Source organism: Muntiacus reevesi, chromosome 20, assembly GCF_963930625.1.
Source record: "Muntiacus reevesi chromosome 20, mMunRee1.1, whole genome shotgun sequence".
In the NCBI taxonomy this organism is placed as follows: Eukaryota; Metazoa; Chordata; class Mammalia; order Artiodactyla; family Cervidae; genus Muntiacus; species Muntiacus reevesi.
In genome coordinates this window covers 15,275,754-15,299,313 of record NC_089268.1, presented here as the reverse complement: position 1 = coordinate 15,299,313, position 23,560 = coordinate 15,275,754, and the positions used below count along the sequence as shown (strand labels likewise).

Here is a 23,560-nt window from a genome sequence, read left to right as displayed (position 1 = left end):
GGGCATAGACTTGGGTTGCTGTGATGTTGTATGGTTTGCTTTGAAAATGAACTGGGATCTTCCTGTTGTTTTTTGAGGTCAGACTTTTCTGTTGATTATGAGGGCTACTCCATTTCTTCTAAGGGATTCTTGCCCACAGTAGTAAATATAACGGTCATCTGAATTAAATTCACCCACTCCCATCCATTTTAGTTCACTGATTCCTAAGATTTTGGTATCCATTCTTGCCATCTCCTGCTTGACCATGTCCAATTTACTTTGAATCATGGACCTAACATTCCAGATTCCTATGCAGTACTGTTCTTTACAGCATTGGACTTTACAGTCACCACCAGACACATCCACAACTGAGCATCATTTCCGCTTTGGCTCAGCTACTTCATTCTTTCTGGAGCTCTTAGTGATTGCCCTCCACTCTTTCCCAGGTTCATACTGGACATCTTCTGACTGCAGACTCATCTTCCAGTTTCACGTCCTTTTGCCTTTTCATACTGCTCATGGGGTTCTTGTGACAAGAATACTGGAGTGGTTTGCCATTCCCTCCTCTAGTGGACCACATTTTGTCAGAACTGTTCACTATGACCTGTCTGTCTTTGGTGACCCTGCACGGCATGGCTCATAGGTTCACTGAGTTATGCAAGCCCCTTTGCCACAACAAGACTGTGATCCATGAAGGGGGCCACTCCCATTTGCTCACCTCCAAATCCCACACAGGGGTCTCTGCTTGATGGAGGTAGCTGTCATGCAAATTGTGAGCTCTATGAGAGATTAGGAAATGACATTTTGTAGGAAGCAGGACTAGACTGGGGACTGTCATGAGAGCTGAAGAAGACAGCTTAGTTTCTGCCACAAGTACTGGTTACTGCTCTTGGCAGTGGGGATGGAGCCATGAACAAGAGTTTTATTTCTGCCTTGTGGAGCAGAAAGTCTAGTAGGGAAGCAGATAACAAACCATTAAATGAATAAAATTTACTTGCTTAACTAAATAATAAATGAATAAAATTACTTGAGGAAAAAATAGCATAGACTAAGAACCTGGATATTGGAGTGTTACTTTTGATATAAGGTTCAGGGAAAACCCTGGTGAGGAAATAAAACTTGAGCAAAGACTTGACTGATAAGAAGCAGGAAGCTGTAAGAAAGTCTGGGGCAAGAGCATCCTGGGTTAAAAGAAACAAGTTCAGAGGCTGTGACATTTGGCCTGGCACAGCAACAGCAAAGCCAGTGTGGGCCATGGAAGCACCATAGGAGATGAGGTCAGACAGGTAGACAGGAACGAGCACACAGGGCCTGGGTGATCATACCAAGTACACGGGAGGCTGTAAGCAGGACAGTGACCAGATGTAACTTACATTTCATAAAGATGCCTCTGACTGCTCTGCAGAGAGGAGACCACGGGAGGGCCCAAGGAGAAGCAAGGAGACTGATTCAGCCCCTGGAGCAGTTGTCCAAGGAGGGGACAATGGTGGCTTGAACTGTAATAGTGGCGAAACAGGTGGGAAAAGTGGTCCAATCCTGGGTGTATTTTGCAGGTAAACCTAATAGAAATTGGATGCTGGAATTGGGGAATTCAAGAATGATGCCTAGAGTTTTGCACTGTGCCATAGGTGGATGGTGGGGCCACTAATAGTGATGGGTAAAATCTGAGAAAGAATGAGACTTGGGGGTAACGGAGAGAGGAAGTCAGGAACAGACATCCAGGTGGAGATACAGAGTTGCCACAGGGCTAGTAGCTCAGGGAAGGGGCAGAGGCCGATGCTGTAAGCTGGGGAGACATCGGGACATGGTTATATTGAGTTGGCCAAAAAAGTCATTCAGGTTTTTGCATTGCATGTTATGGAAAAACTTGAATTAACTTTCTGGCCAACCTAATATTAAAAAACAAGGGAGTGGATGAGATTATACAGGGAGAGACTATAGATAATAAAACGATGAGGATCCAGTACTGGAGCCTTGGAGCACTTCAATAGATTGAGGTGAAGATAAAGAAGCATTTGGAAAGAAGATAAAGAAACACTCATTAACTAGTTTTTAAGGAAAAATAAAACCCAGAAAAGTGTGATAGCCTGATTACCACATGAATAAAATGTTTCTTGAAACAGGCAGTGAATACCCATGTTGATGCCTTCCTTAAATCAGAGGTCTGGTAAGATAGTGGTCAGTGCTTTTCGTCCACTGGGGTCACTGGTGACCTTGGCAAAATCCATCTTAGTCTAATACTGTGTGACTTGCAGGATGGGTGTGATCCAGGTGAGAGAGAGAGAAATTAATGCAAAGAAAGGGGTTAATTTTAGGAGCAAAATAGGTGAAAGGAGAACAGGGAGGGGACAGAGGGCTGGACTTGGGCAAGGGTCAGACAATAACAGCAGGAAGGGTGGGATGTGAGGGGGATTTAGGGGTGGCTATAGGCTGCTTGCTTCCCTGGTGTCTCAGAGGTTAAAGCGTCTGCCTGCAATGTGGGAGACCTGGGTTCAATCCCTGGGTCGGGAAGATCCCCTGGAGAAGGAAATAGCAACCCACTCCAGTATTCTTGCCTGGAGAATCCCATGGACAGAGGAACCTGGTGGGCTACAATCCATAGGGTCGCAAAGAGTCCCCACACGACTGAGGGACTTCACTTTCACTTTCACAGGCTGCTTACACCTAGAAGAAGGGTGTGCAGCCATCAGCTCAGATCAAAGGCAGGGAGAAGAAACTGGGTAGATGTTTGAAACGAAAGGATGAGGTGTGAGGGTCCATTTCTCAGAGTGGAAAAGTGATTTTTGAGAAAATCTCACAGGAGTTCTGATTCATAGTAAAACCTGTGGTCATTCGTTTAAAGGAAGACCAGTGGTATCATTACTGATTTTGCTAAAAGCATCCTTTAAAAGCAATGCTCCCATCTTATTTTGTAGCTAAAGGAATAGAGAAAGTTCTGGTGATGAGAATTACACACCAGGGAAGAGGGAAGACTGGAGCATTGGCAGGTGTTGGCAGAATTCTCAGGAGCCCGGACCTGGTGATTCCCCTGAAGTCACATGTCACATCTGTGGGTGATTTATTCCTGGCGCTTTGCAGTGGGCATCCTGGCACTGGATTCATCTTCCCCAGAAACCCCTGAAACCCTGGTGGCTTCCCTTGGGGACAACCCACACCATCTCTTCATCCATCTCCCAAACATTCATCTACTACCTTCCCATTAAGTACCTAACACACTCCTGAGGAGCAAGATGAGCAGGTTCCAGCTGAATCAAGGTCCACTTGCCCACCACTTAATAGTGAAAGGCAACATGCATACAGCACTTATTATGGGCTAGTTTTACTCAAAGGTAATTTGTGCATTTGAACTCTTCTAACCATCCCAACTACTCACAGGGTAGATGCTGTCTTTTCCATGTTTGGCAGATGAGGCGATTGAAGCCAAAATGCTGAATGACATGCCCTGAAATGCTGGAATCTGGACCTGGACAATCTGATGCCAGAATCTGGGGTCTGTTGTCTCTTGTGGTTCTAATTCAGGGTTCTGTCTCTCTTACCTTGAGGAAGAGGGATTCAGACCAGTTTTGGCAGGAATTTAAAAATCTGGCATGATTTACCCTTGAGTTTTTAATATAAATGTCCCAGTGACTGAAAAAGAGAATATATACAATTCTGTACAAGTTATGTCATCTGTCCAACAATTCCAGCATTCATCTTGGACAGGTTTTGCTATATTTGCTTCATTTCCTCTTCACCGTGATTGTACTGACTATTGTTAAGATTATCCTGAGCCCAGTTTGGGGGGTCACTGCATTTTGTATCAGTTGTTTGTTAGCTGTGCATTTTCTGCTAAGTTAACACTGCTGTTTCTCTCCTTCCCCACAGGTTATCATTGCGCTCTCAGAAAAGCACCGCTCGCACATTCCGTATCGGAACTCCATAATGACCAGCGTCCTGAGAGACAGCCTGGGAGGGAACTGCATGACGACCATGATCGCCACACTCTCTTTAGAGAAAAGGAATGTCGACGTACGTTGGTTCTTCTTTCCGGAGATCTTAGTCTGAGTTTTTGTGCTAGCCTGTGAGATGGAGTTCAGGGTCCCGGGTGGGTCTCCATCTTCTCAGCTGGGCTGGGGTGTGCCCGCAGAGGTGAAGATGCCCCCAGAATTCAGAGCCTTGGATTATGTGCCAGCACTGAAATTCCCCCTTTTGAGAACTGAGTTCACATAGCAAGGGATGGTTTGCAGAAAACTTCGTACACACAATTTGGAAGACCGCTGATGGGTTGTTTACCTTGGCCTGAGACCTGAGAGAGAAGACCCATCAGCTTCTCCTGACCCTTCTCTACTCCTGGTTGCTTAGATGCTTGGAGACATCACCAAGATGTAAGCCTAGACGTGTCCCTGAGCCCCACACCAGGACACCTCAGTAGAGGCTGGCTGCCAAATGTCCCAGGTGGCTTTAGAGCCAGCTGATATTTCACAGCATTTCAGTTTAGTGGATGGGATTCAGACTTTCTCTAAGAGAGGAAAACGGGAAGTACCCAAGTGTCTCCCAAACAAGGTCCAGGTCCAAGTGCATTGTGAGATACCTTGGAAAGCCTCTCTTTGGGGCCTGTTTATTTATTTTATATATTTATTTTGTACCCTTTGATGATGCTTATGGACGGTGGTACCTGCTATGATTCTGCTTTGCATAGTGTGGTTCTGGTTTGACAGAATAGTAGAAAATCACATGCCAGTTGTCACTTAGAGCCTCAGATCTTCCACATTTTGGGCATTGGTCATTTTATTAAGCTCAAGCAAAACTTTAATGAAAAATAAATTTCCAGGGAAGAGCTTCCTAATTTGGAAACCTGTTTCCTCATTGTGTTTTATGAACTTTGTTGTATGCATCTTTCCTGTGAGCAGAAGTTGTTTTCTCTCTATGTGCAATAACACTTTAAGGACATAATCTTGCTTTCTTAGGAGTCTATATCTACCTGCAGATTTGCACAACGAGTGGCACTCATAAAGAATGAAGCTGTTCTTAATGAAGAAATCGATCCCAAATTGGTAAGCAACTTTTAACTATGTTAAAAAAAAATCCAAGTATGTAAAAGCTTAGCTAAAGCGTGGGCGGGGGGGGGGGGGGGGGAGACACTCACTTCCCATAACCAGGCAATGTTCTAAATACCAGAAACGTGCAAAATCATTTAATTCTCACGACAGCCTCATGAGTAGATGCCATCTCTTGCTCTACCTTGAGCTGCCCTGGTATCTCAGTTGGTAAAGAACCCACCTGCGATGCAGAAGACCCCGGTTCGATTCCTGGGTCGGGAAGATCTTCTGGAGAAGGGATAGGCTGCCCACCCCAGTATTCTTGAACTCCCCTGGTAGCTCAGCTGGTAAAGAATTTATCCCCAATGTGGGAGACCTGGGTTTGATCCCTGTGTTGAGAAGACCCCCTGGAGAAGGGAAAGGCTACCCACTCCAGTATTCTGGCCTTGAGAATTCTATGGACTATATGGTCCATGGGGTTGCAAAGAGCTGGACGTGACTGAGCGACTTTCACTTTCCTCTACCTTATAGGTGACAAAAGGAAAGCACGAGAATATTTAGTGATTTGATCTGAGTTGCATTACTAATAGGTCACAGAACAGGACTCAGACACAGGCAGTCTGACCCCAGGGCCTATGCTGTTACCTACAGCCCCCTGTCAGACACAGAGAGTCCTGAGGACAGACATGAAATTGTACACAGTTATATTTCTAGAAAGGTCCTAGCCTTTCAGTGGTTATTAAATAGAATAGTATTATGCATAACTGTTCTGTTACTTATTCTAGAGATTTTAAAAAGTTAGTAGTTGGTTGTATCAATGGAAAAATGGCCAAGCCTCTATGTTTATAACAGTTCATTCTTCTTTATCAAAGTGCTTTATTTAAGGAAAGATATTTGTAAGTTACCTGATTCAGCTACTCATTATAAATGCAGAGATGTTTTCTTTCTTTTTTTAGTCTTCTTCTACAAATAAAATAAAACAAGGAATTTATTTACACCAACATGGAAAATGTTGAATTACAATATCTCAATTTTGTAAAACTCCAAAATTAAGATTATACTACTTTTTAAATCACTCCCCTTTAGGAAAAAAAAAGATTTCTCTAGAAAATAAACTAGGGTAAGCTTGGTTGTTGTTTAGTCACTCAGTCATGTCCAACTCTTTGCGAACCCATGGACTGGAGCAAGCCAGGCTTCCCTGTCCTTCACCATCTTCTGGAGCTTGCTCAAACTCATGTCTGTTGAGTCAGTGATGGCATCCAACCATCTTGTCCGCTGTCATTCCCTTCTCCTCCTGCCTTCAAACTTTCCCAGCATCAGGGTCTTTTCTAATGAGTAGGCTCTTCACATCAGGTGGCCAAAGTATTGGAGTTTCAGCTTAAGCATCAGTCTGTCCAATGAACATTCAGGACTGATTTCCTTTAGGATGGGCAGGTTGGATCACCTTGCAGTCCAAGGGACTCTCAAGAATCTTCTCCAGCACCACAGTTCAAAAGCATCAATTCTTCAGTGCTCAGCCTTCTTTATGGAAAGATGGCACAGAAGACAGAAACAGTGTGGACCTAACAGAAGCAGAAGATGTTAAGAAGAGGTAGCAAGAATACACAGAAGAACTATACAAAAAAGATCTTAATGACTCAGATAACCACAATGGTATAATCACTCACCTAGAGTCAGACATCTTGGAGTGTGAAGTCAAGTGGACCTTAGGAAGCATCACTACAAACAAAGCTAGTGGAGGTGATGGAATTCCAGTTGAGCTATTTCAAATCCTAAAAGATGATGCTGTTAAAGTGCTGCACTCAGTATCCCAGCAAATTTGGAAAACTCAGCAGTGGCCACAGGACTGAAAAAGCTCAGTTTCCATTCCGATCCCAAAGAAGTGCAGTGCCAAAGAATGTTCAAACTATGGCAAATTTTACTCATTTCACATGCTAGCAAGGTAATGCTCAGAATCCTCCAAGCTAGGCTTCAACAGTACGTGAACCAAGAACTTTCAGATGTTCAGGTTGGATTTAGAAAAGGTAGAGGAACCAGAGATCAAATTGTCAACATCCATTGAATCATAGAAAAAATAAGAGAATTCCAGGAAAACATCTACTTCTTCTTCATTGACTATACTAAAACCTTTGACTGGAAAGCTCAAACTGAAAAATTCTTAAAGAGATGGGAATACCAGACCGCCTTACCTGCCTCCTGAGAAACCTGTATGCAGGTCAAAAAGTAACAGTTAGAACCAGAACAACAGACTGGTTCCAAATTGGAAAAGAAGTACATCAAGGCTGTATGTTGTCACCCTGCTTATTTAACCTATATGCAGAGTACATCATGCAAAATGCAGGGCTAAATGTATCACAAGCTGGAATCAAGATTGCCGGGAGAAATATCAATAACCTCAGCTATGCAGATGGTACCACCCTTAAGGCAGAAAGTGAAGAGAAACTAAAAAGCCTCTTGATGAAAGTGAAAGAGGAGAGTGAAAAAGCTGGCTTAAAAATCAGCATTCAAAAACCGAAGATCATGGCATCCGGTCCCATCACTTCATGTCAAATAGATGGGGAAACAATGGAAACAGTGACAGACTTTTTATACTTGGGCTCCAAAATCACTGCAGATGGTGGCTGCAGCCATGAAATTAAAAGATGCTTGGTCCTTGGAAGAAAAACTATGACAAACCTCAGTTCAAATCAGTTCAGTCGTTCAGTCCTGTCCAACTCCTTGCTACCCCATGGACTGCAGCACTCCAGGCCTCCCTGTTCATCACCAACTCCCGGAGTTCACTCAAACTCATGTCAGTTGAGTCAGTAATGCCATCCAACCATCTCATCCTCTGTCATCCCCTTCTTCTCCTGCCATCAATCTTTCCCGGCGTCAGGGTCTTTTCTGATGAATGGGCTCTTTGCATCAGGTGGCCACATTATTGGAGTTTCGGCTTAAGCATCAATCCTTCCAATGAATATTCAGGACTGATTTCCTTTAGGATGGACTGGTTAGATCTCCTTGCAGTCCAAGGTACTCTCAAGAGTCTTCTCCAACACCACAGTTCAAAAGCCTAGACAAGCCTGCTGCTGCTGCTGCTAAGTCGCTTCAGTCATGTCCGACTCTGTGCGATCCCATAGACGGCAGCCCACCAGGCTCCACCATCCCTGGGATTCTCCTAGACAGCGTCTTAAAAAGTAGAGACATTACTTTGCCAACAAAGGTCCATATTTTCAAAGTTATGATTTTTCCAGTAGTCATATATGGATGTGAGAGTTGGACCACCATAGAGAAACTTGAGCGCAATAGTTTGGTAGTATACATTATTTTAAAAAAAAAAAATCTGAAATTTTTCTAATGGCGCTTTATTTACAAATTTCTCAAATTCCAAAAAATGAAAATCTCGAGTTCACCCACTACCCATCTTATTACTTCCTCTTGAGTGTTGGCCCTTCCTTCCTTGAAATCATTCCATCAAAGCATAGAGGGAAAGGAGGAAAGAAGAATAGTGGGACTGACCATTTTGTCCTTCTTGCCTCCGGGAGCCTGAACTCGTCTGATGGAATTCTCTTCTGGAGAAACCAGTGAGTAAGGAACATCCCTTTCCCCAGGCCATCCCCTGCTCACATACCAGCGTCACAGGGCACCACCCCATCCCCCTGAAAAAAATGAGACGTGATGCAAAGGCCTAAGACAAGTGGAACTGAATTCCTAGGATGAATCCCTCTGCTATTCCCACCCTGCCAGATTCCCTGTAACATTACTGTGCAAAAGGAGAAAGACAGGAGTGGGCTTATTAGCCTGAAGACAAAAATTACTTCATAACTAAAGAAAAATAAACATATTAGACATTGGAGGTTTTTCCCTTCAAATTTGGCTGCGGAGACTTTTCTTTGAAGGAACTTGAGGAATTTGAAGAAAGATGAACATTATCATGTGTTTGATGTAGGTCTGTGAGAGATTTAATGAAACGAGAAATCAGGAGTCAAAAGCTAATAGCTGATAATTGAACAAATGTTGAGGTCTTCCTAGGGCAGAATAATCTGGTAATTGACAAGTGTTGTTTCCTGATCTCCTTTATAATTGCTTCTAAAAACTGACACTACTGTTCATTATTTGAAGTACAGAGCTTTTCTGAAACACACGTGACAATTGAAAAGTTGTCCTCAAAACCATCCAGAACACAACTGGATGGGGAAAATAAACACCAGATTTGGGGTAGTGGTAGTGGGAAGTTCATTTAGGGAAAGCTCTACAGGGCTAAGGGCTTCCTGAGAGTCTGCAGTGTTTTATTTCTTAAGCTAAGTAGTCAGTACCTGAATGTTCACTTAAGCTTAGAAGTAGGTACAAGGTATTATTTATACCTCTTTGTTTATCTGCAGTAGTTCCTACTAAAATGTAAAATCACATGAATTAAGGTGACTCATCACATTCACAGTTTAGAAGAAAAAAATTATATCATCACATCAGTAGATATAGAAAAAAGCATTTGATAACATTAAACATTCATCCATAGTTTGAAAAGGCTCATCAAACTATGAATATATGCTAACATCCTTAGAGCGATTAAGGGTATCAACCAAAAACTACAGCAAACATTTTAAAGGTGAAATGTTAGAAGGAATATGACAAGAATGTCCTAAGCACTATACTTGGAGTTTCTAGCTAGGAAAGAGATAATTTTTTTTTTTCTTTTTACTTTCAGTTCACTTCAGTCACTCAGTCATGTCTGACTCTTTGCGACCCCATGAACCACAGCATGCCAGGCCTCCCTGTCCATCACCGACTCCCAGAGTCCACCCAAACTCATGTCCATTGAGTTGGTGATGCTATCCAACCATCTGATCCTCTGTCGTCCCCTTCTTCTCCTGCCCTCAATCTTTCCCAGCATCAGGGTCTTTACAAATGAGTCAGCTCTTTGCATCAGGTGGCCAAAGTATTGGAGTTTCAGCTTCAACATCAGTCCTTCTAATGAACACCCAGGACTGATTTCCTTTAGGATGGGCTGGTTGGATTTGCTTGCAATCCAAGGGACTCTCAAGAGTCTTCTCCAACACTGCAGTTCAAAAGCATCAATTCTTCAGCACTCAGCTTTCTTTATAGTCCAACTCTCACATCCATACATGACCACTGGAAACGTTTACAATTTTTATTTGTCAATCATACCTCAATAAAGCTAGTAGGAGGGAAGTAGTAACATTCAATTATACTTAGCAATAACAGCTACCATTCACTGAGGCTTCTGCCAGGCACTCACTGTACCAGGCCTTGTATCTACACACGTGCATGTATAAAATCTCATTGACTGATCACTCTCAGCTTCTGAGGTATCACTTTCCTCATTCCACAGCAGGTAGGAGTGGGAAGTGGCAGAGAATGAGCTTCAGATCGGTTAAGTCATCTGCCGAAAGATATACACATAGCGAAAGCAGAATGTGGACCCCGGTCCATGAGTCCTCAGAGCCCTGCTGTAGACACCATGCTAAACCGCCCCGATGCAGTACATGCAGTGTGACTTCCTCTCACACCTTGCAGAAGGCCCAGCCGCCCTGTGACAACTAGTTCAGCCTTGGAAGACAGCATTCCTTTCTTCCTCTTGGTATTGTGATGTCAGTTACTAGAAAAGTTACCAGATTGTGATGGTTAATTAAACTCTGTCATCAGGCGTTGCTAAGAAACAGCCAAGTTCTCCCAAAAACTGTCCCAAAAATCACATGTTGGAGATGGTGAAATAGAAGGAGGTTGGGGACTTGTTCCTACTTCCAAAACACGAGAAAGGCCTGTTGAGGCAGATGAAATAAGATCCAGTCCATCATACTATATACGTTTGCTTCCCATCGGAATCTGAGCTTTATGAAAGAAGAGATGGTTTTATTACTTGCTGTTTCCCCAGAGTCAAGAACCATGTCTACACAAAGTAGGTGTGCAAGGAAAATCACCATTGAATGAGTGAATGGACTCATATTAAACCCAGATAATGGCAGTGCAGGCATGATGGGAGGGGTCCTGAACAACCCAAAATCATTGTTAAAAGTTTTCCAAATATGGCACAACAAATTATTTACTGTAAATTTAAGTGGTAAAAATTATAACCGCTTTTTAGGAACACATTTAGCCTTTCTTCTTATATCCCTTATCCAAAATCATAAAAAGTTGTTTCATATAAAATACACCAATGAGGGGAGAAGAAAAAAATAGGGATATGGGATTAAGAGATACAGACTACTATGCATACAACAGGTAAGCAACAAGGAAATATCGGATAGCACAGGGGGTCATAGGCATTATCTTATAATATTTTTTTTCCCTGAAAATCTGTTTATTGGGATGATCAGTCAAGGAGAGACTCCACTGACCCTGATCTTCAGTGGTAAAGAAATATAATCTGTGAAAATACTGAATCACTATGCTGCATACCTGCAAAGAATATCGGTCATTACTGGTGGACTATTTGATTGCTCGTCTAGAACATCCAACAGTGGGGCCTTCCTGGTGGCCCAGTGGTTAAGAATCTGCCTACCAGTGAAGGAGACACAGGTTCAACCCCTGCTCTCGTGAGAGGAAGAGTCTTCATGCTGAGGGGCGGTTAAGCCTATTCGCCACAGCCACTCCGCCCGTGTGCCCCGGAGCCTGTGTTCTGCAGTCAGAAGCCACAAGAAAAGGAGAGCAGGCTACTCTCTACTTGCATACCCCAAGAAGAGAGTAGCCACCACTTGCCACAACTAGAGAAGAGCCCATATGCAGCAGTAAAGACCCAATGAAGCCCAGAAAAAAAAAGAACATCCAAGTATTCAATAACCAAAAAATGATAACCAAAACAATGTTCAGAAAAGTAATTGTTAAATAATCCATAAAAATGAATTGCCTTCCTATACATCAAAAGCCAGTAATTAGAAAATGCAATTTTATAAAAATTTCGCTTATAGTAGCAACAAAAACTTTAAAATTCTAGGAACAAAATCTAATTAAAGATATATAAGGTATTTATAGAGAAAACTATGAATCTATATTGAAAGGAATCAATGGAAAGTCATACCATATTTGTGGATGTAATGATTTCATATGTTGTGTTGTTTAGTCCCTAAGTTGTGTCCAACTCTTGCGACCCCACTGACTGTAGCCCACCAGGCTCCTCTGTCCATGGGATCTTCGGGGCAAGAATCCTGAAGTGAGTTGTCATTTCCTTCTCCAGTAGATCTTCCCAATCTAGGGGTCAAACCTGCATCTCCTGCATCGACAGGCAGATTCTTTACCACTGAACCACCTGGGAAGCCCAGTGATTCATTAGTATTACTTTAATCTCTTATCAAATTAACCTTTTACTCAAATTCATTTACAGTTGATATTTGAGAAGAGCCTTTGATAGAATTTTACAAGCCAAGTCTAAAATTTGTATGAAAGAGCATATGATCAGGAATAGCCAAGTCTATTTCAGAAGAGAACAAGATGGAAAGGACTTGTTCTATCTAGATGCCAAAATTTCTTAAGATACAGTAATTAAAACAGTGTGGTATTACCATGCATATAGTCAAGTAAGCAAATGTTTTTAACCAGTAGCCCAGAAAAAGACACGTCTTATATGTGGAAATACATAACAGAATTTTAATAGCAAATCTTACATGGTTGGCCATAAAAAAAAAAATTAAAATTAGATCCATATCTTATACTTCCTACAAAGTAAAATTAACCTAAATGTAAAAAGCAAAACTTTAATACTTTTATAAGAACTTATGGAGAAATACAGGCTTCCCAGGTGGCACAGTGGTAAAGAATCCACCTGCAATGCAGGAGACACAAAAGACTCGGGTTCGATTCCTGGGTCGGGAAGATTCCCTGGAGGAGGAAATGGTAACCCCCTCAAGTGTTATTGCCTGGAAAATTCCAGGGACAGAGGAGCCTGGAGGGCTGCAGTCCACAGAGTTACTGAGTCAGACATGTACTGAGCATGCACATACACTATAGGAAAATATTGCTATGGCTTTAAGTAAAATGATGCTCTCAAAGAAAACACAGAAATGCAACTCATAACAAAATAAGTTGATAATGAAATTGCATTGAAATTTAAAACCTTTGTTTCACAGAGAGAACACCACAAAGTGGAAAACATGACATAGACTGGGAGAAAATATGGGCATTGCATAAAACTTGCAAAGGGTTCACATCCTGAATTTATAAAGAAGCCTGAAAATCTGTAAGGAACAGAAAAATAATTCAACTGAAACATGGGCAAGATGGTAAATAAGAAATTCACAGAAGAGGAAGCTCAAACAGTCAACATACATTTACAAAGATGATCATCAACCTCACCAATAATCATGAAAACACAGATTAGAACTAGAAAAGAGACCATTTTACACCTACCAAATTGGCAAAATTAGTGTCTGGCAATACTACATACGTAGTGACAAAAGTGTGGGGAAGCAGCAACTTACATAAACAGTTGATGAGAATATAAGTTTATTCAACTATCTGGAAGAGCAGTTTAGCAATATATAGTAAAGAGAAGCTGCACTTACTCTGCAAGTATGCTACAGAGAAAGTTGGATGCGTCCAGAGATTTATAGTGTCCACCACAACACTGTTTGTAATAGCAAAGGCAAAATTCCAATGTCCATGATGTCCAGGAGACATAAATACATCAATTGTGATGTAGTCCTTTATTGAAATACTATATATCCATGAAAATTCATGAACTAGAACCACATGAAACAATATAAATAATCTCCAAATGTAGTGTGAGGAAAAAAAACCAAGTTGCAGTTACATGCAGTGTAATAGCATTTACATTAAGTGTAAGGCATGCAAAATAGCATATATCATTTATAGTCACACCTATACCCGTGGAGTAAATGTTTAAAACATGCAGGGAAATGCTGCCCACTAAACACAGGATCACAGTCACCCCAGGAAGGACAGAAGGAAACAGGAGTAAGGGCCTCCAGGTTCCATCAGTAATGCTTTATTTGTGAAGAAAAATTCTAGAACTATTTTGACAAAATGATAAGATTTAACAAAGCAAGGTGGTAAGTACAAGAGTGCCTTTGGTATCCTTCTCTGTACATTTTTGTTCCTAATTTTAAAAGATGTGTGCTCTCTGTCACATAGTCCCCTTGATGAGGAGCTGACATTTATGCTCCTGCCTTGCATTTCAGATGATTATACGCCTACAAAAGGAAATCCAGGAACTGAAGGATGAACTGGCCATTGTCACTGGGGAGCAGAGGACAGAGGCACTCACAGAAGCAGAGCTCCTTCAGTAAGCCTGCAGACATTTTCTTTAACAGTGCGAGTTTGTGTGAACTTCTGTGTTGGCCCTAATGTTATGAATTCACCTCAAAGCGCGAAGGTCTCCCGGGACAGTCTGAAATTGCATGTAGGCGCCAGCTAAGAGTGGCAGCTTTCCATGAAAAGCTGGATAAGGCTGGCAGTGTTTTTGCCGCCTCAGCTTTGAGGAAGCAAAGAACAGAGCATGGAGTGGATGGGAGTATCGTTCTCATGCCAGCTGAAGAGAAAGGATTGTATAATAGTCATGCAACTTTTAAACGTATCCGCCACACACTCTATAAGCTGTGGATCTCAGATCTGAAAGGAATTCCAGAAACGTCCTTTGTATTAAACAGCATCTTGCTACAAGCACCAATTTATCCCATGCCAAAGTAAGCTCTCTCCTTTAATAAATAGATGGCCCATATATTACAGTTCAAACACTCGAAATGGGAATGAAAGCAGGTATTCAGGACTTCATACAAGTGCGGCATCTCTCAGGGCCTTTAGACTTGCAGCCATATGGCATGCCAAGGGCACAGCGTGGCTCAAGTTCTTGCTCTGATCATGAGCCACCACGGCGGGCTCTCTTGTTTCTTTTCTGTTTATTAAGCATTTGTGAAGTGATAACAATGGACTAGGCTTAGAAGGCAGTGGTACTCTCTGTTTCAGAGTAACAAGCTACGCAAGCTTTTCCTGAAGGTTTACTGTCATTTCACATGACCCTTTCTCAACAGAGAAAATGGGAACTAACAGAGGCTGGAAGTATTTTCTTTAAACAGCTTCATAGCTGCCCCTGAATGCAGGGCTAAAGTTTGAGAAGCCTTAAGCAAGGTTTCTGTTATACGCCAAGCCTTCCTCCTCTGGGATAGCAGTTCCTCATTTTAGAACGCTGTGTTTAATAATGTGATAGGCCCCTAAGGCTTTCCGTACAAAACTGCTTCATGACATATATGAGATTAAGGTGAAATATACTGCCAGAATTCACGTTTTAAAGAATTTCATGTCACTCCTTGAAATAACCTGGGATAACTTAGACACTGAGAAACCCAAGTTTCAAATTCCTTCATTATGGTGCTCCCAGCCCCGCAAAGAAAGGGCTTGTTGTTTCGTTGCTAAGTCATGTCCGACTCTTTGCGACCCCGTGGACTGTAGCCCACCAGGCTCCTCTGTCCATGGGATTCTCCAGGCAAGAACACTGGAGTGGGTTGCCATGCCGTTCCTCCAGGGACCTTCCTGACCCAGGGCTTGAACCTGCGTCTCCTGCTTGGCAGGCAGATGCTTTACTACTGAGCCACCTGGGAAGCCATGAGGAAAGGGCTTACCCAATATTATTTTTGAAGGTGCCTCCTCAGAGTTTTGATCTGCAAATCAGGACCCAGTCAGGAAAGCAAAAGCATTCCAGGCCTCTCAACAGCAGGAATTAAATGTAGGAAATTTTTCGTACAGGAGATGGTATTATGGGGTGCTACAATAGCCCAGAGATCAGAGCAGGAGGTCCTTCACCCTGGAACTGGAGGGACATCAGTAGAAGGTGGCGTTACGGAAGCCAGAGCCTGGTGCCGGCCGGCAGAAGCTGCACAAGCTGAGTGTTGCCTGTCGGGACAGGCTGGGGCCTCGGAAGAGCCCTGGGCACTAGGAGGCATCATCCCACAGGGAGTGCTGGCTTCTCCCTCATCTCCCCTTCCAGTCTCCACCAGTGCCTCCCACTGGCTGGACTTACCCAGAGCCAGTTGTTAAAAGAGCCAAGCAGTGTAGTTTCCTGTGATGCAGTCAAACAAAGGAAAAGTGGAAATTGGATCTGAGAGCAAACAGGGAAATGACCCACGTGTCAAATAAGTGACAGTGTTTTCTCTAGTTCCTGTGTGCCCCGTGTTGCTCAGCAGGCTCAGTTTAAGGGTAAGATTCTGAATGTGGCAGTTCAAGATGTCAGAATGAGTAAGCATATGCCGCAGGTTCCCTCCACATTGGGTGGATGATAGAACTGATATAAGAAACATCTGAATCTCAGTCTATACCCAAGAATAAGAAGTAGGTTTCGCAGGGGTCTAGACAGGAGGAAGGGATCAGCCAAGTTACGGGGCAGCACCACCACGGCCCCATGTCTGAGGTGGCGGCGCGCTGGAGCAGGAGACGGCTGGAAACAGCCCGAAGGGTCGGCAGAGCTCTCGGAGTGGGAGGACTTTGTTCCTGTGAACACGCCGTGTTCTCCCTCTTCCCTTCATCCCCTGGCTTTAGGTCAGTATTCCCAGGAAATAGGGAGGTGCCCCAGGTAACTGATGATGCCCAGGACAAAGAGGGGCTGTATAAGCTCTGGGGACAGCGGCTGTCTCCAGGTCTGCCCATTTCCTCACTGAAGGCAGCAAGGGGCACAGGCACCCACAGCTGCTTCAGCCCCTTACCCAAGACTGGCTGCCCAAGCTGAGAGCTCGGAGTCTAGGAAATGTGAGCTCACAGGTGGGAGTGACTAGAAATATGAGGACAGCCAGCGTGGAGAAAGACAAGAACAAGCATTTACAGCATGGAGGCCTTAAGAACTAAGCCAGAGGAGTGGTTGCTGTCTCTAGAGATATAAAACATGGCATTCCATCCGTGAAACAACAGCAGGATCAAGAGATCTTGAAAATGAAAAAATGTACTTGTTGCCATTAAGAACTTGACGATGGCTGAATAGCAGAATGAAAACACAGAGGGGCAAATCAGTGAGCCAGGAAGTTGGGAGCTAAGGGATTATTCCAGAATATAAGTTAAAAGGTAGAGATTTAGAAAGTTTAAACAAAAGAATCATAGAGAATAGCCCTAGATTTACCAATATCAACAACAGTTTCCAAAAGAAAAATAAAATGCAAGGGAGCCAACAGTTAAAGAAATAAAACCTATTTTTTTGGAACTAAAAAAAAAAAAAGAACATAAGACTTCAGAACAAAAGAGTTATCATATGCTAAATAGTACAATAATACTGTAGAAAAATGTTAGAACTTCAACATATTGACAATAATCCTAGAAGTTGTTAGAGAAGAAAAGTATTAACAACCAAGAATCTGATTTAGTGAAGACTTCTCATCAACAGCTCTGGAAATAGGAACTTCTAATACTGAAACACAAAAGAAAACAAAAGAGGGCTGTGAATGGAGATTTCTGTATCTAGCCTACTATTCAAAGGTGAAGCTGGCCATTTTTCGGACATACAGACTTTCAGACAGGAAATTTCCCATGGTACATCCTCTCTTAAAGAGACCACCACAGACTATACTTTCACAAGAAGAAAAATTCTATAAAGCATAAGAAACAATAATAAGCAAAGTTTGTTATGCTGTCTCTATGATATTTAATATTGCATTATATTTACATCTTTCACTAACTTGCCATTTATTACATAAACAGATGTTTCTGTTTAAAAGTTACTGACAACAAGCAAATTCTCATGATTCTCCTCTCATAGGAGTTTGGGGGCAGAATCGTAAGAAATAAAATTGTGGCAACAGGTTTAAAATACTGACAAACTGTTAGATCTTGGATTGACTTTCTTTGATCCACGGATAACAAATACACAAATGTCATTTGGAACAGTTTCTACATAGACAGTATGTAGGGTTGCCATTCGTTTTTCTGGGCAGTCGATTCACTCATTCAACATTTCTTATCCATCCAGTACTCACAAAAATCTACCGTAGGCCCTGAAAGGAACACCAAGATGAGCAAAACCTGGATCCCGCACTCAACGGGTTCACAATTTAGTGGCAGCAACAGACACAAGCACAAGTAATTATGGTGCAACGTGTAAGTATTCTGTGGAGATATATGAATAAAACATGAGACTGCAGAGACAGTAATGGTTAATTTTGAGCTCAGGCATAGTGTGTGCTCAGTCATGTCCGACTCTTTGTGACCCCGTGGATTGTAGACCACCAGACTCCTCTGTCCATGGGATTCTCCAGGCAAGAAGACTGGAGCAGGTTGCTATTTCCTACTACTGGGAGGGAATTTTCCCCACCCAGGGATCAAACCCATGTCTCTTGCATCTCCTACATTGGCAGGCGAATCGTCTGCCAATCCACAGCGCCACCTGGGAATCATGTAAAATTAGTTCATGTGTAAGTAAGTAAACGTCAGCAATTCGCAATGAAGTCGCTTCTCTGGTGTCAAGATAAGTATACTATATATAGCATTGCGTCTCTTGAATGATTTCTGATCAGCAGTTGGGGAGAACACATGTTGCAGACTGAATCTACCCTGCCAAAACCAAAGCACAGTTTCCGAGTGATCCAGTAACTTTGGTGCTTGTTCGTGCTGACAGTGAGGATTATTCAGATTATGTGGCTTTGTGTTACTGTTTTTGCTGTACTGTTGTTGCAGTTACATTTTGGACTGATTAGCTAGATCAATATTGGTATGGCTTAAAATTCATCAGGTTTCAGAGCTCTTTATTATGTTAAAGTAAAAGAAGGAAATTAAAACCTGCCCGTAATGTGGCTCTGCTATTTAATATCATTGGTGCCTCTTTGTCTTCTGCCACCCTGGACCCTTGCTCAGGAATGTGAGTCAGCTTCAGCCCTCATTGTGCCCAGGCTCACTGGTGGTGATGGTGGGAGGCAGATGGTGATGTGGGGGACAAGAAGGGACCCGTGGAGTGGCAGGGCAGAGCGGCAGGAATGTGCTAGCCTCGCCTGCTTCTCTGTCCTCCTGATCCCTGGGCTTATGTTGACTGGCATGGAATGAGGACAGTCCTACCAGGGATTCTGTGAAGGATATCAGAAAGCAGATATGTATTGGATAATATATTCTGTGTAGCATGCATTGGCCAGTTTGGAGACGTCTATTAATACCCAGCCCCACCAAATTTTTGAACTATTTCCCAGAATTTCAGTTCTCAATGTAAATATTTGTTGCATTGACTTGGATGCTCCAACTGAAGAGGATTTCAGATGTCAGCCTCCAGTTATTGGGATATTTTTAGTTTACATCTTTTTTTTTTTCTTTTGCCTGTGTAAATTTGAAAAGAGACAGCTGGATGAAGGCTGTGTAGCCAAGTTAATGTTTATGCAAAACTTCTTGGGTGAAGATTTGATTCTGATTGATTTTCTAAACACATACCTCTTTCTTCCTTTGGGTTTTTTTCTAAAGCCCTTAGGCCTCTGGCTAGGATGGAAGCCTCATTTCCTGGCCCAAATCTAAATGAGTGGAATATTTTCTGCATAGCGACATTTTCTTTCTGAGATGCAACTGAATTGGATCTCTTGGGCTCAAGTTTGCTCAAAGTAAATTTACAGACATCTTGATCCTTTGCTTTTCTTTTTTCTTGCTCCCCCCCCCAACATTATTGAGGTATAATTGACAGGTAACATTGTGTAGGTTAAGAGAGTACAGTGTGATGATTTAATATATTAATAGGTATATATATTGTGAAACGAAGACCATGACAAGGTTAATCGATAGCATCACCTCACGTGGTTATCTTTCTGTTTCTGTGTGTGATGAGAACCTTTGACATCTACCCTGTAGACAATTTGCAAGTATATGGTGCAGTATTGTGGAGTACAGTCACCATGCTCTACCTCAGGTCCTCAGAATGTATTCATCTTATAACTGGAAGTTTGTACCCTTTGACTGATGTCTCCCTGTGTCCCCTGCCCTCCAGCCCCTGGCAACCACTGGTCTACTCTCTGAGTTCACCTTTTTTATTTTGTACAAGTAAGTGAGTTCTTACAGTGTATGTCTTTCTCTGACTTAGTTCCTTTAGCTAGTTTTTGCAGATCAGTAATCCTACGGCCTGAATGTAGTGAGTACCTACTAGATGCTAGTCATATTAATAGGTGTTTTGGGGGGTTCAGGAATATAGGATACAGAAAATAATTCCTAGGAGTTACAGTTTTATTGGAGAAATAAGATATATGCACACATACACACGTTTACACATGTATATGTGTATGTATGGGGCTTCCCCAACGGCTCAACGGTAAAGAATCTGCCTGCAATGCAGGAGACACAGGAGACACCAGTTCGATCCTGGGTTGGAAAGGTTCCTTGGAGGAGGGCATGGCAACCCACTGTGGTGTTCTTGCCTGGAGAATCTCATGGACAGGGGAGCCTGTCGGGCTACCTTCCATAGGGTCGCACAGGGTTGGAGAGCACTGAAATGGCTGAGCACAGCGTATGTGTATATAAAAGGGAGAATAGAGGGTGTATTAGTGGAAAGAACAAATGGACACTGAGAATTGTACAGCCTTAATTACACTTTAATTCTACTCATATTGGTTTTTTAATGACTCCTTTGTATGTAAATGCTGTCTTATGACTAAATGCTATTTATGCACACTTTCAGCTCCATGTTTTTAAATTTAATATCAGTTTATTATACATGGTTTAATATATTATTTGCTCACAACCTATGATAATGAAAAGCTAAATAGTTACATAAAAATTAAAAAGTGGGGGTGCAGATATCACTCCCTGAGCAAGTTAAGTCTGAAAGGATGTCATGAGGAAGAAGGTTCCACTTTAAGATGAAGGGGTCTGGGTACACAAAGTTGCCTGGGAGGAGTGAGCACAGTGTGTGTGTGTGTGTGTGTGTGTGTGTGTGTCTTGGGAGTCAAGGTGGGAGGGGTTGCCAAGGTCGCCAATAGGGGAGGAACCTGTGAAAAGGAACAAGAGGGAAGTATTAAGGGTGATTGAAATGGTCTATATCATGATTGTCGTGGTGGTTACATAACAGATTGTCAAAAGTCGTAGTACTATATATCTAAAAAGGGTAAACTTAAAACTTTACCGTCTATAAATTTAACCTCAACTAACCTGACTTTTGAAAAACTGGAGACATCTGTATGACAAAATATAAAATTAAAAGACCAGTCATTAAACAAACCAAAGTGAAATAAAACTGTACAGTGAGAGATTTTCTTTTTGGTAAAATTTTGCCATGGTTAAATAATAGCAACTTATCTTTGATGACAAGCCCCTCAAACACACAGACATATATTTTTACAGTTAATTACTACATGTACAAGTTGAGGCTTCTTCCTCGTTTTCCTGCTCTGCTCCAAACCTGCACAGCAGCAGACACCTGTCCCCACCTTTCTCTCCTTCCTGTTCAGTAGAGAAGGTGTCTCCTCCAGAGGCGACCTCATCAACCATCCTCGCAGCCCCAGTCCCTTTCACCATCTCAGGGACCTCAGCTCTCCTTCTGTTTTCTCTTTATCTGCAACTTCTCCCTTTGTATTGCACTCTTTACTAGACTCTTATTAGTATTGTTACAATAGGCTCAAGTCTCCCATATTTGAAATGAAATGCTCCTCCTTGACCTTACCCCCAACGCCACCTCTATCTACTGTTGCTTTCATCTCCTTTAAGCTAAACCACTCCAGGCAGTTACCTTCACTCCCAGTCTCCTTTCCCTTCCATCCCACTCACTCCGCTACACACTCCAAGCTGGCCTTTGCCCCATTGCACTGGTTACTGATGGACCTCAGTGTAGATCAATTTGATAGGCCTATGTAAGTCTTTATCTTCCTTGACCTCTTAGTGGCATTCAGCATTATTTTTTTAAGCAATTTTTTAAAACAGTCCTATTTATTTATTTGACTGTAGTGTGAGGCATATGGTTCTCTGACCAGGGATTGAACTCACAGCCCCTGCATTTGGATGGTGGAGTCTTAACCGCTGGACCACCAGGGAAGTCCCTGCATTCAACATGATTGACCACTCTCTGGTTGAAGCTCTCTCTTCTCGTGTCTTCTCCTTATCCCCTGACTGCTCCTTGGCCTCTTAGGCCAAATTATCCTCCTTTCATGTGGACTTTCCCCAAGCATTGTCCTAGGACCTCCTTTTCTCTTTTTCTTTATACTTTTTCCTAGATGATTTCATCAGCACCCCCACCTCAGTTGCCATCTAGATGCAACTAGATGATGCAACCCTGATGACTCATGTTTATTTCACTCATTCATATTTATTCTTCTCTGAATGCCCTACTCATTGATCACATTGCCCTGCTGACAGCTGATCCTGCACTCAATATGCCCCAAACTGAATTCTCTTTTTAAAAAATTTATTTATTTACTTGTTTTTGGCCGCATTGGGTCTTCATTGCTGCTCACAGTCTTTCTCTAGCTGCAGCAAGCAGGGGCTACCCTCTAGTTGCCGTGCACGGGCTTCTCATTGAGGAGGCTTCTCTTTTTGCAGAACACAGGCTCTAGAGTGGGCAGGCCATCAGTAGTTGCACTACATGGGTTTAGTTGCCCTGCGGCATGTGGAATCTTCCTGAACCAGGGATCAATCCCTTGTCCCCTGCATTGGCGGATTCTTAACTGCTGGACCACCAGGGAAGTCCCCTGAACTGAATTCTTCTTCATCTTTCTCCAGACCTGGTCTCTGGTGCTAGATCCCCATCAGTCAATGTCTCTACAGGCCCTATAGTTGCAAAAGCCAGAAACTTAGAGGTTTCCTGTGATTCTATTCATTTTCTCACCTCCCAAATCCAGTCAGTTTGGAACTCCTATTAACTCTGTCCTCAAAATACGTCTTGAATTGGATCACTTCATACCACTCTGACTGTTGCTGTCCTTGCAAACCTCTGTCTTCTTTTTTCTTCTGCTAAAATAGTGTCATAATAGGTTTTTTTGCTCCCCTCTAAATCTTGTTCTGTGAAGCCAGAATATTCTTTTTTAAAAGGACAGTTCTTACCATTTCACTCTTCTTCTTAAAACTCCTCAGTGACTTCTGACTTCCTGTTGTTCCTGGGAAAACACCAAAATCCTGCATGTGGCCTACGAGAGTCTGCCTGGTCTGACCCTTTTCTGTGTTTTCAACCACATTTCACATTCCTCTCCCCTTTGCTCCCTTCACTTTGACAGCACTGACCTTTCAGTGTTTAATTTCATCCTGTCTTCCACCCTGGGGACGTTGCACAGGCAATTGGTGCTGCCTGCTGCCTGGGGTGACGTGTGCATGGGAGCACGTACATACATGTGTGCACACCAACACGCATGTATCTTGTTTAGTTTGCTCTGCTTATCCTTCAAGCGTTAGTCACTCAGTCATGTCCGACTCTTTGTGACCCCACAGACTGTAGCCCACAAGGCTCCTCTGTCCATGAGATTCTCCAGGCAAAAATACTGGAGTGGGTTGCCATTTCCTTCTCCAGAGGATCTTCCTGACCCAGGGATCGAACCTGGGTCTCCTGCATAGCAGGCAGATTCTTTATTGTATGAGCTACGTGGAGGTCCCAGGGCTAGGAAAGTCATGCCAAAGGCTTATCACAGATTTCACCTAACAGATCGAGGTGAATTCCTGCCTTCTCAAGGTCTCAAAAATTCCTTGAGATTTCT

General features: G+C 42.7%; 1 protein-coding gene across 1 annotated transcript in view; it reads left to right on the top strand.

Annotated features, from left to right (window-relative positions):
* The window catches only part of KIF6 (kinesin family member 6), a 396,116-nt gene that overhangs the window by 153,136 nt on the left and 219,420 nt on the right, over positions 1–23,560 (top strand). The window contains exons 8-10 of the mRNA XM_065913300.1: positions 3,844–3,987; positions 4,926–5,012; positions 14,129–14,232. Of these exons, the coding sequence (XP_065769372.1) occupies positions 3,844–3,987; positions 4,926–5,012; positions 14,129–14,232 (335 nt within the window). The remainder of the gene's footprint in view (positions 1–3,843; positions 3,988–4,925; positions 5,013–14,128; positions 14,233–23,560) is intronic.